The sequence below is a fragment of the Aptenodytes patagonicus genome, chromosome 9 (genome assembly GCF_965638725.1).
Source record: "Aptenodytes patagonicus chromosome 9, bAptPat1.pri.cur, whole genome shotgun sequence".
Classification (NCBI taxonomy): domain Eukaryota; kingdom Metazoa; phylum Chordata; class Aves; order Sphenisciformes; family Spheniscidae; genus Aptenodytes; species Aptenodytes patagonicus.
In genome coordinates this window covers 21,710,255-21,726,774 of record NC_134957.1, presented here as the reverse complement: position 1 = coordinate 21,726,774, position 16,520 = coordinate 21,710,255, and the positions used below count along the sequence as shown (strand labels likewise).

The following is a 16,520-nucleotide window of genomic DNA, read 5'->3' as shown; positions in this document are numbered from 1 at the left end:
TAGTTTGTTCCCACTTGTGTTATTTCAGCTTTTATTGCTGTTAGGATTGCCATATAAGTTGGGTAAACTGATGTCTCTTACCTGTCTTTGAGGCCCATCCAGGCTCTTCCGAGCCTTCTGACAAGTCTTGTAGGAGGCTCCTGCTCTTGATCCTCTGCCCCAGAGCCCACGCAGGCTGGATGTGTTCATCTATGGGTGAGCAACGCATTAGCTTGGCTATCTATGTATCTTCGTATTTTGTTTCTTGTAAGTGCATGCTTGTTTTCTTCTGTTTTGCCTGCACTTCGTTTGCCTGTTGTAGGCTGTTCCTCTAAGTTTGGCCTTTCTGTCAGCAAAGAACTGATTTTGTCAGGCACTCAGCTTGCCGTCACAATTTTCTCAGCAGTGTCTGTATATTTAGTGAGTGTGGCAAAAAAAAATAAACCTGCCAGCAAACAGAAAGGCCTAGCTATCCTACGGGTAAAAGTCAAAAGACCGTGAGCTGCTTTTTCATACAGCGTACAGTCCATTACATTGCATTATTTACATACAGTGTACAGTCATAGAATCATAGACTCATTAAGGTTGGAAAAGACCTCTAAGATCATCAAGTCCAACCATCAACCCAATGCCACCATGCCCAATAAACCACGTCCCTAAGCGCCGCATCTACACATCTTTTAAATACCTCCAGGGATGGTGACTCAACCACTGCCCTGGGCAGCCTGTTCCAATGCTTGACAACCCTTACGGGGAAGAAATTTTTCCTACTATCCAATCTAAACCTCCTCTGGCACAACTTGAGGCCATTTCCTCTCGTCCTATCGCTTGTTACTTGGGAGAAGAGACCGACCCCCACCTCGCTACAGCCTCCTGTCAGGTAGTTGTAGAGAGCGATGAGGTCTCCCCTCAGCCTCCTTTTCTCCAGGCTAAACAGTCCCAGTTCCCCCAGCTGCTCCTCATCAGACCTGTTCTCCAGACCCTTCACCAGCCTCGTTGCCCTTCTCTGGACACGCTCCAGCACCTCAACGTCCTTCTTGTCGTGAGGGGCCCAAAACTGAACACAGTGTTTGAGGTGCGGCCTCACCAGTGCCGAGTACAGGGGCACGATCACTTCCCTCCTCCTGCTGGCCACACTATTTCTGATACAGGCCAGGATGCCATTGGCCTTCTTGGCCGCCTGGGCACACTGCCGGCTCATGTTCAGCCGGCTGTCGACCAGCACCCCCAGGTCCTTTTCTGCCAGGCAGCTTTCCATCCACTCTTCCCCAAGCCTGTAGCGTTGCATGGGGTTGTTGTGACCCAAGTGCAGGACCCGGCACTTGGCCTTGTTGAACCTCATACAGTTGGCCTCGGCCCATGGATCCAGCCTGTCCAGGTCCCTCTGCAGAGCCTTCCTACCCTCGAGCAGATCAACACTCCCGCCCAACTTGGTGTCGTCTGCAAACCTACTGGTCCATTACATACTGACAGTCCATTACATTGCATTATTTTCACACAGCGTACAGTCCATTACATGCACTACAGGTTACACACAGGTGCACGTATGTTGGGCTAGGCAATTTTTTGGCAGCACACACAAACCATGCTTCTGGAAAGTGTATCCCTTTAAACAGTTGGGTTTTTTTCCCAGTTGTCTTGAAAAGTAATACTCTACCTAGGTCATTTAAAAATATCCTGGGTTTTGTCTTGCTCTTTAGGCCTACACCAGACCAACCTGGCTGTCCTTCCTTTGAAGGATTCCCGCCAATTGATACACATTCAACATTTACAGGTAATTCCCCCTCAAATAAGATCCAGAACTATTAATTTGGATGTTTGGAGATCGGAAATGAAAGAGGATTCATTTCAGTGAAATCTGATCAAGTACTTAAGGAGGAAACAAAACAAATAGGTGATTGTTTCCAAAAGCTGAAAGAATAATATTGCTGCGACACCAGGCCGGTTTATGTTACCTGCACGAACTGCTGTGCTCTGTTTTCCAGAAAAAGCATTTTGTATGATGCATTTGCGGATTTATTTTTAATTCTACAGCCAAATATATTCTTAAATTCGTGGCTGGATCTCTAACTGCCTCCCAGGACCCCGGGGGTTTGGCCGGTTCAGGAAGGCGGTGCGGTAAGAACCTCTACGTGCCCAATCGCTACAGAACCGGCGACAGGCCTTCGCCGGTGGCGACCGAGCCCGGCGGCGGGCGGCTGCGTGCGGGACGTGACCAGGCCTCCCGCCGCAGCCCGGCCTCCCGCGGGGGCGGGCAGGCCGCCGACGGGCAGGCGGCTCGACCAGTAGCGACGTGAGGCGGGTAGTGCGGCCCAATCGTTGACGGGCAGGGGCGGGGCGGGCTGGGTGCCGGCGGCGCTGGCGAGCGCTGCGGCAGAGCGCGGGCGGCGGCAGAGCGGAGCGGCGTGTCGCATCGCATCGGAAGCAGCCATGTCCCTCTCCAACAAGCTCACCCTCGACAAGGTGGACGTGAAGGGCAAGCGAGTCGTCATGAGGTGAGGAGCTGGGGCCCGTCGCACGCATTCCCGCCGTGCGGTGAGGGGAGGAAGGGCCCGGCCCGGCCGCGCCCGGAGCCGCCGCCCCTGATGTCCTTGTCCCGAGGGCGGCCCTCGGCACCGGCCGGGCCCCACGGGAGGCCGTGGGGTGGTGGTGGTGGTGCTTCCCGGGGATGGAGGAGTGTGGGGAGCCGCCCGCGGCCTCCCGGACCCCGGCGGGGCTGACCTGCGCTCACCCCCCCACCCCCCGCCTCCTCGCTGGGTCCGGGCAGGCCGCCCCGGCAGCGCGGGCGGGCGGGCGGCGGGGCTCGGCGGGCTCCCCGGGGGCGGGTTTCCGCGCAGCTTTCCCCAGGCAGCAGCAGCAAGTCATCTCTGTCCTGGGCAGCTTCTTGTCTGAGCCCGGCGAATTATTTTCTGTGGGGTTTTGGTTATTTTTTTTTTTCCTTCCCCGTACGCCGATGGTTGGAAAGGCCCCGCACATCCTGAATTACCCGGCAAAGACACGTATCTGTTCCCTTGTGAGGGGGATATGATTGACGGGGAGGAGCGTAAGCCCAGGCCTCGCTCAGCCCTGGCAAAGCTGAGGTGGACGGTGTCCAGCGCTGCCCGAGGTGCGCTTCTGGTGGGGGGGGCATCGGCGGGCCCGCATCGTGGACCCGGGGAGCTGAAACCGCAGGAGCTCTGCCTTGGTAAATCACTCTGCTTGCACACGTGTCACCCACAGGCTGTTTGAGGGGAAAACTAGCCGGTCTACCGTATTTTTATTCGGCAGCGCTACAAAAAAAAGGTTATTCCCCAGTTCCCTTTTTCCTTCTTGCAAATCCAGAAAGCGTTGCAATGAAAAAGTGAAAATATCGCTCTGGCCACCTACCCAAATAAAATAATAATTCTGCTTTTTGCAGTAAGAGTCGAACCGCAGGTATCAGCACATCCTGGTGTAAAACCCTAAAATAGGAATTCATAGCTTATTTATAAAAACATCAAGGCCTGCTGAAAGCCTAATGTTGGAATTGCTGCCAAATACTGGGAGATAAGGGCACCGAGGTATATCGTGATACATCCTGCACCAAATACTCTTTATCGTGGGATTCTTTATCCAAGGTCACCCTAATATGACTAGTATGTGTCTGTTAACTTGCTCAGTGAGTAGGCAGGTATCTCTTCCCTGTAGTCTGTGTCAGACAACTTGCTCTTTTTATTTTGTCTCTCTGTCGTCTTATTTAGAAGCGGTTCCCTAGAAATTTGATTACCAGAAACCAGCCCCCATAACGAGTACTGAAGAAGCTAGCTCAGAATTTGCATGCGCTTCCTAAATCTGGTGCAACAGAAGATCTTTTTATCTCTGTAACAACTGATTTTTTTTTGCCTTCTGATCGGTTTTTTCCTTTTCTGAGTTGTGTTACAGAGAACAGTCTCGCATTGGCAGAGGATGGGTTAGCCAGCTTGTAGTCTCCGGTAGTTAATGCACATATCTATCTTTGCAATTCTGTGACGGGCTACTAAAACTGAGTGAAACAGCAGATGACGTGCCAATCTTTGTGTTTCCCGCCTGCGTCTCTCTTCCCGGAAAAGAATTGCCATGTGCTCTCGGTACTACTAAAATCGATACTTCTTTTTTTCTTCTCATATTCATCATAATTTTGGCATACTCATAACCTGCTTCTAGTCCTAATAATCTTCCGGTCCTAATGCCAAAGCTTCAAGAGAAGTTGGGAATGGGGAGGAGAAAGGCTTCAAGGGGAGCTCAGATTTCAGTTGTCGTGCAGTGGGGAAGAAGAGTGAGCTGGGTCTTTCTTTTCTAGCTCTGATGGCTCTGTAAAGCAAGCTATTCTTTTATTCTCTCATTTTAGAATAATAGCATGATAACGGTGCTTTTCTTTCCCCTTCCTAGAATTAGTCCACTGTACCATGGGGCTGCCAGTTCAATTTCTTTCTGCTCAGCTACTCCTGTTTTGCTGGCAGGTTTTGTCGTTCTTTCCATCTGTTTCTTGTGCTGAGCAGGCTGCAAGGGAATTCAAGCAACTTCCTGAATTTTGTTGTTCTTTAATATAGATACAGAATGATGAAGGGTAAACTGTAGCACCACACTTGACTTTCCTTGTTCTGATACGCTGTTACAGTCGGTTAGATGTTCCCTTCGTCGCTCTGTGAGTAATTTCTGCCTTAGCTGTTACGCAACACAGCTTCCTGCTGCTGCTAGTCAGCACATGGGCACAAGGTATGCTAGTGAGAAATGGCTGATGAAACTCCTCCCTTCCACCCCTTCGTCTGGCACAAGTAAGGAAGTTACCTCTGGGTCCACATCAGGTCTTCCAGTGGGAATGTGATAAGCCACAGCACTCGGCTGCAGAGAGATTAGAGCTGCAGAGAACAGAAATTTGAAGTTGTAGGCAATAACTGGACAGCTTTCTTGAGCCTGCCTGCTTGCCGTAGCAGTCCAACTAAGTATTCTAGAGGCCTCATTAGAGAACACAATGTCACTTTTCATTATTCCTTGGAATAATGGGCTTCCAGCGCCCTTGGAAGCTCCTGGGCGGTGATCTGAGAGCATGTTGTTTAAAATGAAAAGGTTGTGGGGAGCTTCTTCAATCTCAGTTTTATTTCTTGCTTCAGCATCGTTGCTACTGCAGTCATGAGCATTAGGATGTATTGGTGGCATAGCTTTACTAAGTCATTCTAGCAGATATTTGTTCTCCCTTTGCGTTCTATTATTGCAAGCAGAAATGGCTAATAACATACTGATTTCAAAAAGGAACTTGTGTACAAGGCAGAGCTAAAAATCTTACTCTGATTGTAACATTGCTTTTCTAGCCAGAGCCTTTACTGGCAGGTTCCCTTACTCTTTGTAAAAGAAATTTGTTAAGTATTTAATTTTGTTTCTGTTTTTTTAGGGTTGACTTCAATGTTCCAATGAAGGATTACAAAATAACCAACAATCAAAGGTGAGCCATAATTTCCATCCCAGACGGGAGCCCTGAAGTCTGTTTTCTCTCTGATTTTAGCCCAGTTCTGTTAGCAGTACCTGGAATGCTACCACGATGAAGCCATCATTGCTCATACCAGAATATTAAAGGTGTCTCAGAGAAGGTCCAGCAATTGTTAATTAAACCCCCTGCAGCTATTAGTAAACTACGCTAACTACAAGGCTTCTTCTCACTGTAGCTGCCATGGAAAGCATATAGAAAAAGTCTCTTAATTGTACAGATCCTAAACTTCATTCTTTAAATATGGTTGAAGTGTTACGACCATTTCACAACCACGTCCCTTTGGCTGCGTGTGAAAATTTGCTAGATCTGTTGGTAGTAGCCAGAAGACTTTCTGCCCCCTGGTTACCCTGTGGTTGTGTTAACTCGTTGGCTTATGTTAGAATAATTGTTCTAGTGCAGCATATAAAGACACAGGGTTTAGAAACAGTGGTAGCAAATGTCTTGTCTTGCTTGTCTGTCACTTGCAGGCAGATGCCAGTTTTGTTCACCACAATATGGTCACTGCTCCACATTCCCATCATTTCTTTATTGGTTCAGGATCACAGACTAAATCAGGAGGCCCAGTAATGTTCAAGTGTGTCCTGGCATTTCTAAGCTACAAGCAATCAGCAGAATTTAGATTACAAAATGCATTTTACTTCCGTGTCCTACATCGCATGGAAGATGACAATGAAACATATGAAAACATGCTGGGGCAGGGAATTTTGTTGATGCTTTCTGGACCGTGCTTCAGGATTGTCACAGTCCCTAGGAGAAGAGTAGGTTGGGTTAGCTCCACAGGGAAAGCTGTGCTCTGTGGGTTGTGGTTAGTCTCCTAGATGTTTGTTCTAGCAAGGATGGGTTGCTACGAAGTCCAGTGTTCCTTCTGGAGACTTAGTGGTGGTGATGCCCTGCTGTCTTTTGATGAGGGGTAGGCTGAACCATGTGAACGCCAGAGGTAGGGTGGACTTCTTAAGTGATTGTTCTGCCCAGCTCTTGTGCTCCGTTTCTTTTGTCATTTTTGAGGGACAACTCCCAGGGCTCTTGTGTAAGTGGTCGCTAAGTCTGCATGCCTGGTAAACTCTACTTGAATCCTTTTTCATTTGTTCTTCTCTGCTATTACAGAATCAAGGCAGCTGTTCCTACCATCAAGCACTGCTTGGATCATGGAGCCAAGTCAGTGGTTTTGATGAGTCACCTGGGTCGCCCGGATGGTGTTCCCATGCCTGAAAAGTTCTCCTTGGCCCCAGTAGCTGTGGAGCTTAAAGCACTCATGGGCAGGTGAAGTAGAAGAGCAGTCCAGTATGCATCAGGCCCTCTCTGTCAGCGGACCTGGATGCTTTCCTTTCTGAAAGGAAGAGTCGCTGGTGGGATGACAGTGTATGTCTTGTGTTTGCAGGGAGGTCTTATTCCTGAAGGATTGTGTTGGTCCTGAGGTGGAGAAGGCCTGTGCTAATCCTGCAGCTGGCTCCATCATCCTGCTAGAGAACCTCCGATTCCATGTAGAAGAAGAAGGGAAAGGGAAGGATGCTTCAGGGAACAAGGTGAAACTTCAAGTCTAGCTTTTGTGCATGCCTGCTCTGGTCTTACTACCTTGTTTGCTGCATATAGATAAGGAGCCAGCAGCCTGTCTAAAATGCTGTTCATGAATTTGCTCTCAGAAGGATGTTGGAGATCTTTAGTTCAGCCTGTCCGATCACTTGTACCATGCTGTGCAAAAGTTTGAGTCCAATGCATTGAACTTCCAAGATGAAACAGCTTAAGTGAAAGGCTATAGATGGCTCTGCTGAAGGTGGTGTAGTCCGTAAAAGAAGGAAAAAGGAGCGAAATAGGGCTGTGCAGGAAATTGGTTGCTGCTTATTAGACTTTATTTTGGGGTGTTTAAAAAAAAAAAAACAAGGTCTGTTGGAGATAGTTTGTTGCCACTGGGGCCATAAGAATGACGCTTCTTTCTTGGTTATCTGGCTAAAGTTTTAATATAACGTTTAAACATTGTGCAACATGGGGATTATCAAACCCTTTTATAAGCCTGTCTGCTCTTACGCGTAGTCATCTAGAACCAGGCTGCCTTGCACCTCTGACATTTTCTTGAAGGTCAGGAAGAATGCTTGCTCCAGACAGCTGCTTTTCTTAGCGATGGTGACCCCGTTGACTTCATGCAGGCCGTGGCTCCTTTCAGATTCAGTGCGTGGAGCGGAATGCTGACATCGTGTGGTGCCCTTCATGGGCTGACACAGGACTCCTGTAGCTTAGAAAAATAGCCCAGAGAACTAGTAAGCCTTTGCAGATGGCAATGAGAAACTGAGCAAGTCTGGAATTATTTGCTACTAGAACTGTATGCCAGTGAAAGCCAATATGGTGGCAGGGAGAAGAGTGGGGCAAGAATTTAATTTGCTTTGGGAAGGGGTTTTGTGCATTTCTGTAATTCTCAGATTATTTAACTGGGTGTATGCGTACGGAAGCATGCACTGCAGTTGAGCGTAACAGGAGAGGTGCTGTTGACAGTCCTGTTTCTTGTCCTAACAGAGGTGAAAGTCAGTGCTGTGGAAATAGTGATGCAATACAAGACTGCAGATTACTAACCGGTGCTTAGAAACTGTGGCTTTCCAAAGCAGATTGAGTGGTAGTGGTTCCTTCATTCAGAGCCTCTTGTGTTCTGCTTACAGACGTTACTGGTTTTAACAGGAGCACTTAATCTCTTTGTGTAAAGCCAGGCAATTTACCAAGCGAAGGAGCAGTTGACAGCATTGTTCTATAATCTGTGTAGTCCCTTTGGCTTGTCTTCTACTCAGGCTGTGTGAATAAAAGCTGTGCTGAACCCATCTGCCATATATTAGAACACCTTCCTGCCATCGTCCCCATGGTGTTACATCTGGGTGCTGGCAGAGGCCTCACTTGGGAAGGTGAGATGATAAAGCAGAAAGGCACTTGGAGAAGTGATCGCTTGACTGCCAGTCTGGGCCGTTCTTTAAGAGCAAGTGGCTGTAAACTAGGTCTGAGCAGTCACTTACTGTCAAAGTGAGCTGTCTTTTCATGGTGGGAAAGAAAACTGAACTGCATGAGCCGTCCCATGAGGATTTGGTAGGATGCTTGGAGGATGGAGAAAAAGTCTTTTAACAGAAATGCATCTGTTCTTGCCCAACATGCTAAGCTTATCTCCAGCTTTCCGATGTTGGCTGCTTTCACTGTGGCCTGTGGTAGTGTGCAGGCTATTTATAAGTTAATCCTCAATGCAGTTGCTAAATCAGTCCTTCAGGAGCTCATCTTTTTACCTGTGGGCACTTGGAGACCCCCCTTTCTTTGTTCTGTAAGCAAGCATGAGTTTGTTTAGTCTCATCTCAGCATTGACTTGTCTCTACACACCCTTTCTCTGTTAGCTATGTTCACCGCACAAAACTGGAAATCTGTTGGAGAGTGACTGAAAGGTTGGTAGTGTTGCAGTTCATTCCTGCTCTGCTGATGGACTAGAAACTTGAAGTGGGAACAGTCCTCAGGCCTGTAATAGCAGTCTCGGGGAGTTTAACGTGGAGTTTAAACCTTTTTGTTGCTCCTACTGGACTGGGAAAGAGCATGTGAAATACAGTGACCCACAGGATGAACTGACAAGTTTCTCCAGCTGGCTTTTCTTTGCTTTGGGTTTACAAGTGAAATTGCTGACTTTGACTTCAGTTTCAGAATCAACTCTGTGTACCTGAATAGCACAAACTTGGCATTCTTTCTCTTTTTAGATCAAGGCTGATTCTGCAAAAGTGGAGGCTTTCAGAGCCTCTCTTTCTAAACTGGGAGATGTCTATGTCAATGATGCTTTTGGAACTGCCCACCGAGCTCACAGGTGCGTATCCATTTTCCTTCCACAGGCAGAACTGCAGGGTAATGTCTGCCATGGAAACACATACAGCTTTGCTCCCAGTGAGTTTTAACTTCCTTTTGGGCTTATCCCATTCTCATTCTGCTGTGTTTGTTCCTGAGTAATGGATTTAGTGGAGGTAGTTGTTAATGGTGTATGCTCTTTCAAGTTTGCCTCTGGGAGCAGGAGACAGCTGGGACTCTGAAGACTTGAATTGACTTTTTAGGCTTTGAAGATATAAAAATTACTTGCTTAGGACTTGTATAAATTGTCCTGCAATTACAGCAGACCTCTTTTCCAAAAGATTAATAGCTCCAGATTGATTATTCTCATGGAGTGTGTTTAGATATGTGTACTTGCAAACTCTAGTGGTCCTCTTTGAGCTTGATTTCATAATGCAGTGCTATTGGAGGAAGACATCTCTGCTCTTGCTGTGCTTATTTGTCCCTCAGTGTTTTGGATCACTAGTTAACACTGTAAATGTCTTGCATATCAGTATGTCTGTGCAGAAGCAATCTCAGAAAGTAAACGTGTACAGCCAAATTATCAAACTAGGAAAACAAAAACCTCGTGTTTGTTTTCATGCAGGTAGTAGCTATCCTCATTGCTGCAGCTGACTAAAGGATTGGCTTTGTAATGCTGTGAGGCACAGGGGTGTTTGGACCTGTACTGATAGAAAATTTTTCCTTTCCTCACTCTTACCTTTATTCTGCAGCTCCATGGTAGGTGTCAATCTGCCTCAGAAGGCTGCTGGCTTCCTGATGAAGAAAGAACTGGATTATTTTGCTAAGGCCCTAGAGAGTCCGGAGAGACCCTTCTTAGCAATTCTTGGAGGGTAAGACTCAAGAGCATATTGACTCCGTATTTCTCTTTAACTCCTCTGTAAGAAATAAAAAGTTATTTTGACTTGGTTCAAACAAGTACTTTCCTTTTAACTGTACCTACAGTTCAGATTTGTAGATAAGTCTTGAGATCTCTGTAAGATGTGGATTAGAGAGGAGCTAACTGACCATGTCCACTCCTGTGATGATACTATCGGGATCTGCTCATCGTATCTCCTGACCTCTTACATTCCCCAAGTTGAGATAGTCCACAGCAGTTTGTTGTACAGATGAACCAGAAGAGCTGTTAGATACACATGATGGCCCTGAAACATGGTCAGTGACCTTTCCTTCACGGTTCAGAGTACAAGCATCCTGCAGGCTCAGCACTGTGTAAGTTGACACGGTCTGTCATTATGCAATGGTGACCTACTGTAGCTGGATGGGCCGCCGCTCTTCCACAGCAGCTAGTGTGCAAGGAAACTTCAAGGTGCAAAACCAAGTGACTGCTTGTGTGTAGAAATAATTTCCCATTGCTGCCGATTTTTGTCACGCGTGTACCCAGTTTAGCACTGTAGTTCTACGACAGTGTATTTCAGTTCATCAGGAGAATTAAAATACTTCGCTAAGTAACACAAAGCTGGGACACCGTAACATTCCTGTGTTCTTGATAGAAGTATGTGGCTTATTCCTGCTCTTTGCACCCATAAATGTGTTTTTTAAGAAGTAGTATTCAGTTCTCACATAAAGGTTTAATCTTCTTCTATGACCTTGGTTATACTGAACAATGCTTTCTTTCTTTTTATTGGTACCCTCCCAAGGTTTACAGCTGCAGGTGACCCATCATTAAGTGCTATATGCTCCTCACTACCTTTGATGAAAGTTGCAGGTATATCGCCAAGGGAAAGTTTGTTAGTTGCCTTATCAGATGTTCGAGTTAGAGCAGCAGCTAGGATGGCCGAAATGTTAAAATATCAGGCCTATTAGTAAAGTCTGGAAGTGCTGTAAGTCCCGTGGGAACAAAATAACCTTTTTTGAGAGGTGCGTAACAAGGGTGACCAGCATGTCCCAGCCTAGGAGCTTGATACTGAGCTCACTGTGTGGCCAGGGACTGATGAATGCCGACTGCATCTTAGTGAGTCACAGGAGGAGCTCTGAGAGCAGTTCAGAGCCAGAAAATACCTTTATCTGTTTGAAAGCACCACCGTTCCACTGGTGGTGTAGCTGGTTCCTACGTGGGATGGCAGATTGAGCAACTCTTGCTCAATTGTACCAGGGGGAAGTGACACTTGGAAGCTGCATGTGATCCAGCTGCAGGTTTGCTACTGCTTGTATATAACAAAATTGGGCCTAGAAGATGAACTGAGAACTAACAAGTAAAGTGGAAATGAAATGTGTTGGCAAAGACCGACCATGCACAGGAAAGTAATTCAGTGCCAGGAGCAGGGTATGTGCAAGGGAAAGAAACAAAAATCTACTTCACTTTCAGATCTCCTTTTGCCTGGAGCTGCACACGGCAAGATGGGCCCTGCAGGGTTTTGCTGTGGCTCTGTCCCGTCCCGTCAACGCTTCTTTACCGCTTCAGTTCCCACAGTGTAGCAACATTAGCAACTTCGCTCGTTAACTGGGGTTGGTGGCTGGTTCACACCAGAGCTCTGCATGGTCACTAAGGTTGGATTTGTAGAAGCAATAGCTATTTCTTATGGTTAGGTCTGAAAGCATTTTATTGATGAAATTCATATCATTATCCCTGTAAGGCTCCTGAGTGCCAGCCTAGGTTTAGCTCAGGGTTATTTCCTAAGGTCTTTTATGAAGCTTTCTTTTAGATAACAACAAAAATTCCATATGTGGCATTAAAGAGGGAAGACAGGAGACTTGTGTCTATTTACTGCCTCAGCTGCCATTTCTGTTGTCCTGGTTTTGGCAGTTTGCTGAAAGTTTGCCAATAAAGCAATTTTGGCATTGTTGTTCCATTATCATTTGTACCTTGTGCCAAAAGCAGTCATCTGCTTTTGGGCAGGGCAGTTCTGTATCACAGATCATCCTAGCGGTTTGAAGCTGTACTGTGAGTGTGATGGGGTGCCAGACCTGGATGGGTTACAGGGCATACGGTAGCTGGTACAGAGGATCTAGGGTTGGACAGTGGTTGTGAATGGCAGTGCTCTGATCTCTGCTCTGCCTTGCTGCACAGTCAGGGGAAATGGGGCTCTAAAGTGCCAAACGAGGCTTATATTTAAATAGGGAAAAAAATGGAGGGCTGAATAATGCTCTTGTAAGTTGATGTTTAACGCTGGCCTGCTAGGTTGCGAAATTCCCTTTCTGCCCACTCCCAACAACTTTGTTGGATCAGTCTCTCAGAATGGTCTTGATATGCCACAATCACAATATTGCCATTACTGAATAGCAGTTGATTAATTCTGCTTCGATCCAAGAAGTCCTCGTGAGGCTTTGTGCTGTCTTAGCTAAAGATTACTAGAGAGTAACTTCTGTCTGAAGAGTTTTGGGCAGTGGCTACATTATTCATTCTTTCTCCTTCTCTCTCTTGCCAGAGCCAAAGTTCAGGATAAGATCCAGCTGATCAGTAACATGTTGGATAAGGTCAATGAGATGATCATTGGTGGTGGAATGGCGTTCACCTTCCTCAAAGTGATCAATAACATGGAGGTATGAAAAGAGCAATTCTGTGTCTGGTCCTAGTAAAGAATATGGTCAGAATGTCCCTTATATATTCTGGCATTGAGAACTGGCTATCTCGACTCTCTGCAAGAGTAGGGAGCACTGAGAAGTTACTTGACTTTGCAAAAATCGGATTACTGCCTACATCTAGTTAGGTGTTTTAAGAAGACAGTCTTTCCAGAATTGCTGTCTGAGCGGTTCGGCTTGACTGCTGCTGTCCTCTTCGGTCATGACCAGTAGCTAAACAAACACCTCTCTCTTACTTTTCCCAAATAATTTCTCTAGATTGGCAACTCTCTGTTTGATGAAGAGGGATCAAAAATTGTCAAGGACCTGATGGCCAAGGCAGAGAAGAACGGTGTGAAGATTACTCTGCCTGTTGACTTCATCACTGCAGACAAATTTGATGAGCATGCACAGACCGGGGAAGCCACGGTGGCTTCAGGCATTCCTGCTGGCTGGATGGTAGGTTTTAATAGGCAAGGGACTAAAAGAAGTAACAGGCAGCAGTGGGGTGGGAAGGACAGCTCTTAAAGGAGTAGAAAGAGTAATTGTGATCCTTTGCATATGTTTCTGAAGGCAGTCAAGCTGCATAGAGTGTGTTGGTTTAATGAAATTGAAGCCCTGTTGTTTGTCCTGAATTTTTAAGTCTAAAGTAGCTTTTGTGAGATTTGGATTAAAACAGCAAAATTCTTCTAAAACCTTCAGATCTGAATGCAGTAGAAATCCCTTTTATTTGACTGGAATTTAGGTAGAGTTGCCTAAAGTTTCTAACCAAGGCTTCAAGCATCTGACATTGATTTAAGAAAGACTTACTCGTACTAGGAAGATTAATACCACATCAGACTCCACCCTACTGCAGCAGCTGCTGGCAAATCTTTCTGTTCCTCAGTATTCAGTGCATACAGAGAAACTCTTGCTTCATTATCTGGGGGTGAGGGGGAAGCTTCTGAGGATCCCAGTTAGGCATTGGTGATTTGAGATGAAGGTCGGCAGTAAATATATCTGTGGCTTCTCTTACTTGTCTTAGGGCTTGGACTGCGGTCCTGAAAGTGTGAAGAAGTTTGTTGAAGTTGTGGGAAGGGCCAAGCAAATTGTGTGGAATGGTCCGGTTGGTGTCTTTGAGTGGGACAAGTTTGCCAAAGGAACCAAAACCCTGATGGACAAAGTGGTAGAAGTAACAGGAAAGGGCAGCATCACCATTATTGGTAAGTAGTTATATGTGTTTGTTCTTGTCTTTCTAAATGCAACAAGGAAGCTTCTGCTTGCCAGTACCACGTTAAAAATACTTGCCAAATTGCTTTTCTTTTTTCATGTTTTCATCTGTCCTTCAGCTTGGAGATAGGGCTTTAAAGACTGCTGTATGTACTAATGCTGAGTATTTGGGAGCAGGACCAGCCCGTAGCAAGGCTGTGGCCCTTAAGCTGAACAAAATCTGAATTTCTTCTGTGTCTCACTGATTTTGTTTGTACTACAGGTGGTGGAGATACAGCTACTTGCTGTGCGAAGTGGAACACTGAGGATAAAGTTAGCCATGTCAGCACGGGAGGTGGCGCCAGCCTGGAACTGCTAGAGGGTAATTGTTCTTTTCTCTTAACTTGTTTGAGCAAATCGGGTAGTTCTGGGGGCTCTACCATGTGTTGATATTCAGGAAAGCACAACAATAGAGTGAGTGTCTTTTCTGTTCCACCATGTGGAGTCGCACATAGCTTTTGAGCAATGAGCTCCTCATTGCTCTTCTTTTGTAGTCCTCCTAGAGGAAGAGAGGAAAGAAAATGGAGTATTCTTGCAAACAGCACAGTCTGCCACTCCCAGAAAGCAAAAATGCTGGAATAGAAAATAAAATGGCCTTGAGAGCGGGCTCTCTTTTGTAGATGATCCCCTGAGACAGGCTAACCCGTCTGTTTAAAATGCCCAGTTTCTGTTAGGGAAATCTCATCAGAATAGTCTCGAATTTTTGCCAGAAGTCTCCTTTTCAGTGCATTGTTTGAAATTCCCTGGTTTTGGGGAGCCCTCTAGTGATCACTGACGAACCTGCACGAGGGTACTTGGAATTCAAAATGGTGTGAATTTACAGGATTCTTCTAATGAGTTACATTGTACTTTAAATGAGTTTTCATTTCCTCTGGTAATTAGCTGTTTCCCAATATGTGTAAATTATCTAATGCTGTCAACTCCTCTGTAGAAGAGAAACTGCAATAAACTGCATTGCAGCTGTTAGTTTCCAGCAGTTATATGCGAGACAGAGCTTTTGTTTCTGTTGCCTAGGGAGTGATGGTAAAGGGAAAGAATGCAGATGGCTAGAAGGAAACACTGTGCAACCGATTTATTCAAAAGGACAAACTTGTCTAAGTTTTGGCCCAAAATGTGGGTTTGTGTGTGTGATCTTTTAAATGTAACGGAAGTCTAGCTAATTAGAAAAGCTTCTGAAGATTAAAAAAAAAAAAAAAGGGCAAAAAACCCCAGCAAACTAGCGAGTTGTGGACAGTGTTAAAATTCAGTACTGCCAGACAGCTTGCGCGTTAGAAGATAGGTTTTCTGAAAAAAAGCAAAACCAGAATGGTCTCTCTTCATAATTAAAGTAGGACAAAAAGCTAAAAATGCTTTAGAAAACATTGCACTTTAATAATCTGGGCCCTCATACTCAGAGATGAGCATATCCCTTGCTTCCATCAGTTGGAATGAGGTATGTAAATATCTAGACCTGGGTGTTTTAGTCCCAGTAAAAGACTTGAGACTTGTAGGAGGCTTTGTTTCTTTTTCTTAATTCATTCTTAAAATTTCCACCACACACTCCAAAATTCTATTTACATGCCACTAGGGATTGAAGAAAGTATGCAGCAACTCCCTAGATCCAACCAAAAATCTGTTTGCCATCAAACTTAATGGAAAAAGATCTTAGGTGTTTGGATCTGACCCTAGCAGAGACTTGGATAGGAATTTACCGTTATTGTTAATTGAGAGGTGATGACTGTGGTACGTTAAGAATCTGCTGACATATGAGTGCAGCTGTGCTCTGGATACTCACTACAGCCCTAAAAAGTATTTACTGTGTGGAACAGTTTAAATGTAACCCATATGCCTTAAGAGCCACAGTCAACAGGAGTATCTGTAGAGCCAAGCTTTTCCATTTTTAACCTATAATTTCTGATTTTTTTTTTTTTTTTACATGCTTAAATGTTGCAATTGCAAGTGTAAAAGCTTAGTTGTTTGAGGGCAGAGGGGTTCTTAACTTTATTGGTATTTCTTAACTGCTAACAGGTAAGGTTCTTCCTGGTGTGGATGCCTTGAGCAATGTGTAGAGAACAGAGTATCGCCCCACTTCCTGGTCCTGTGCACCCCTGAGAATCAACACTTCAGCGCTTCTGTATTTCAGCTCTGCGATAGGCAGATCACAGAATGTAAACCGAAACTGAACAGGGTTTGAGGAGAAAACAGCAGAGATATTTTACGACTGCAGTTTACATGATGTGGATTTGTCCACTCTTACCCCACTTGAATTAACATAGTGAGTTTAAACTGTTGTTGTGAATTTAGAGTGTATATATTTATATTTTGCCTTTTCAAAGAGATTAATCCCTGTTAGACATGTCTGTTTCTCAGAAAGGAGTGCACTGTTTAGCTTCAATGTTCTTAGCAGGCATTTTCATCACTTGACACGGTTCAGAAACAAGAGGGGACTCCAGTTTTTTGGAGGCTGATTGTAATAGCTGCTGAATAAACATATTTAAAGTGC

General features: G+C 45.5%; 1 protein-coding gene across 1 annotated transcript; it reads left to right on the top strand.

Annotated features, from left to right (window-relative positions):
- Positions 1-2,340: 2,340 nt before the first annotated feature.
- PGK1 (phosphoglycerate kinase 1) lies at positions 2,341-16,520 on the top strand. Its single transcript, XM_076347411.1, has 11 exons — positions 2,341-2,474; positions 5,366-5,416; positions 6,566-6,721; positions 6,840-6,984; positions 9,169-9,272; positions 10,003-10,122; positions 12,658-12,772; positions 13,070-13,249; positions 13,815-13,992; positions 14,262-14,360; positions 16,046-16,520. The coding sequence occupies exons 1-11, from the start codon at positions 2,410-2,412 to the stop codon at positions 16,084-16,086; spliced, it is 1,254 nt and encodes a 417-aa protein (XP_076203526.1). The 5' UTR covers positions 2,341-2,409; the 3' UTR covers positions 16,087-16,520.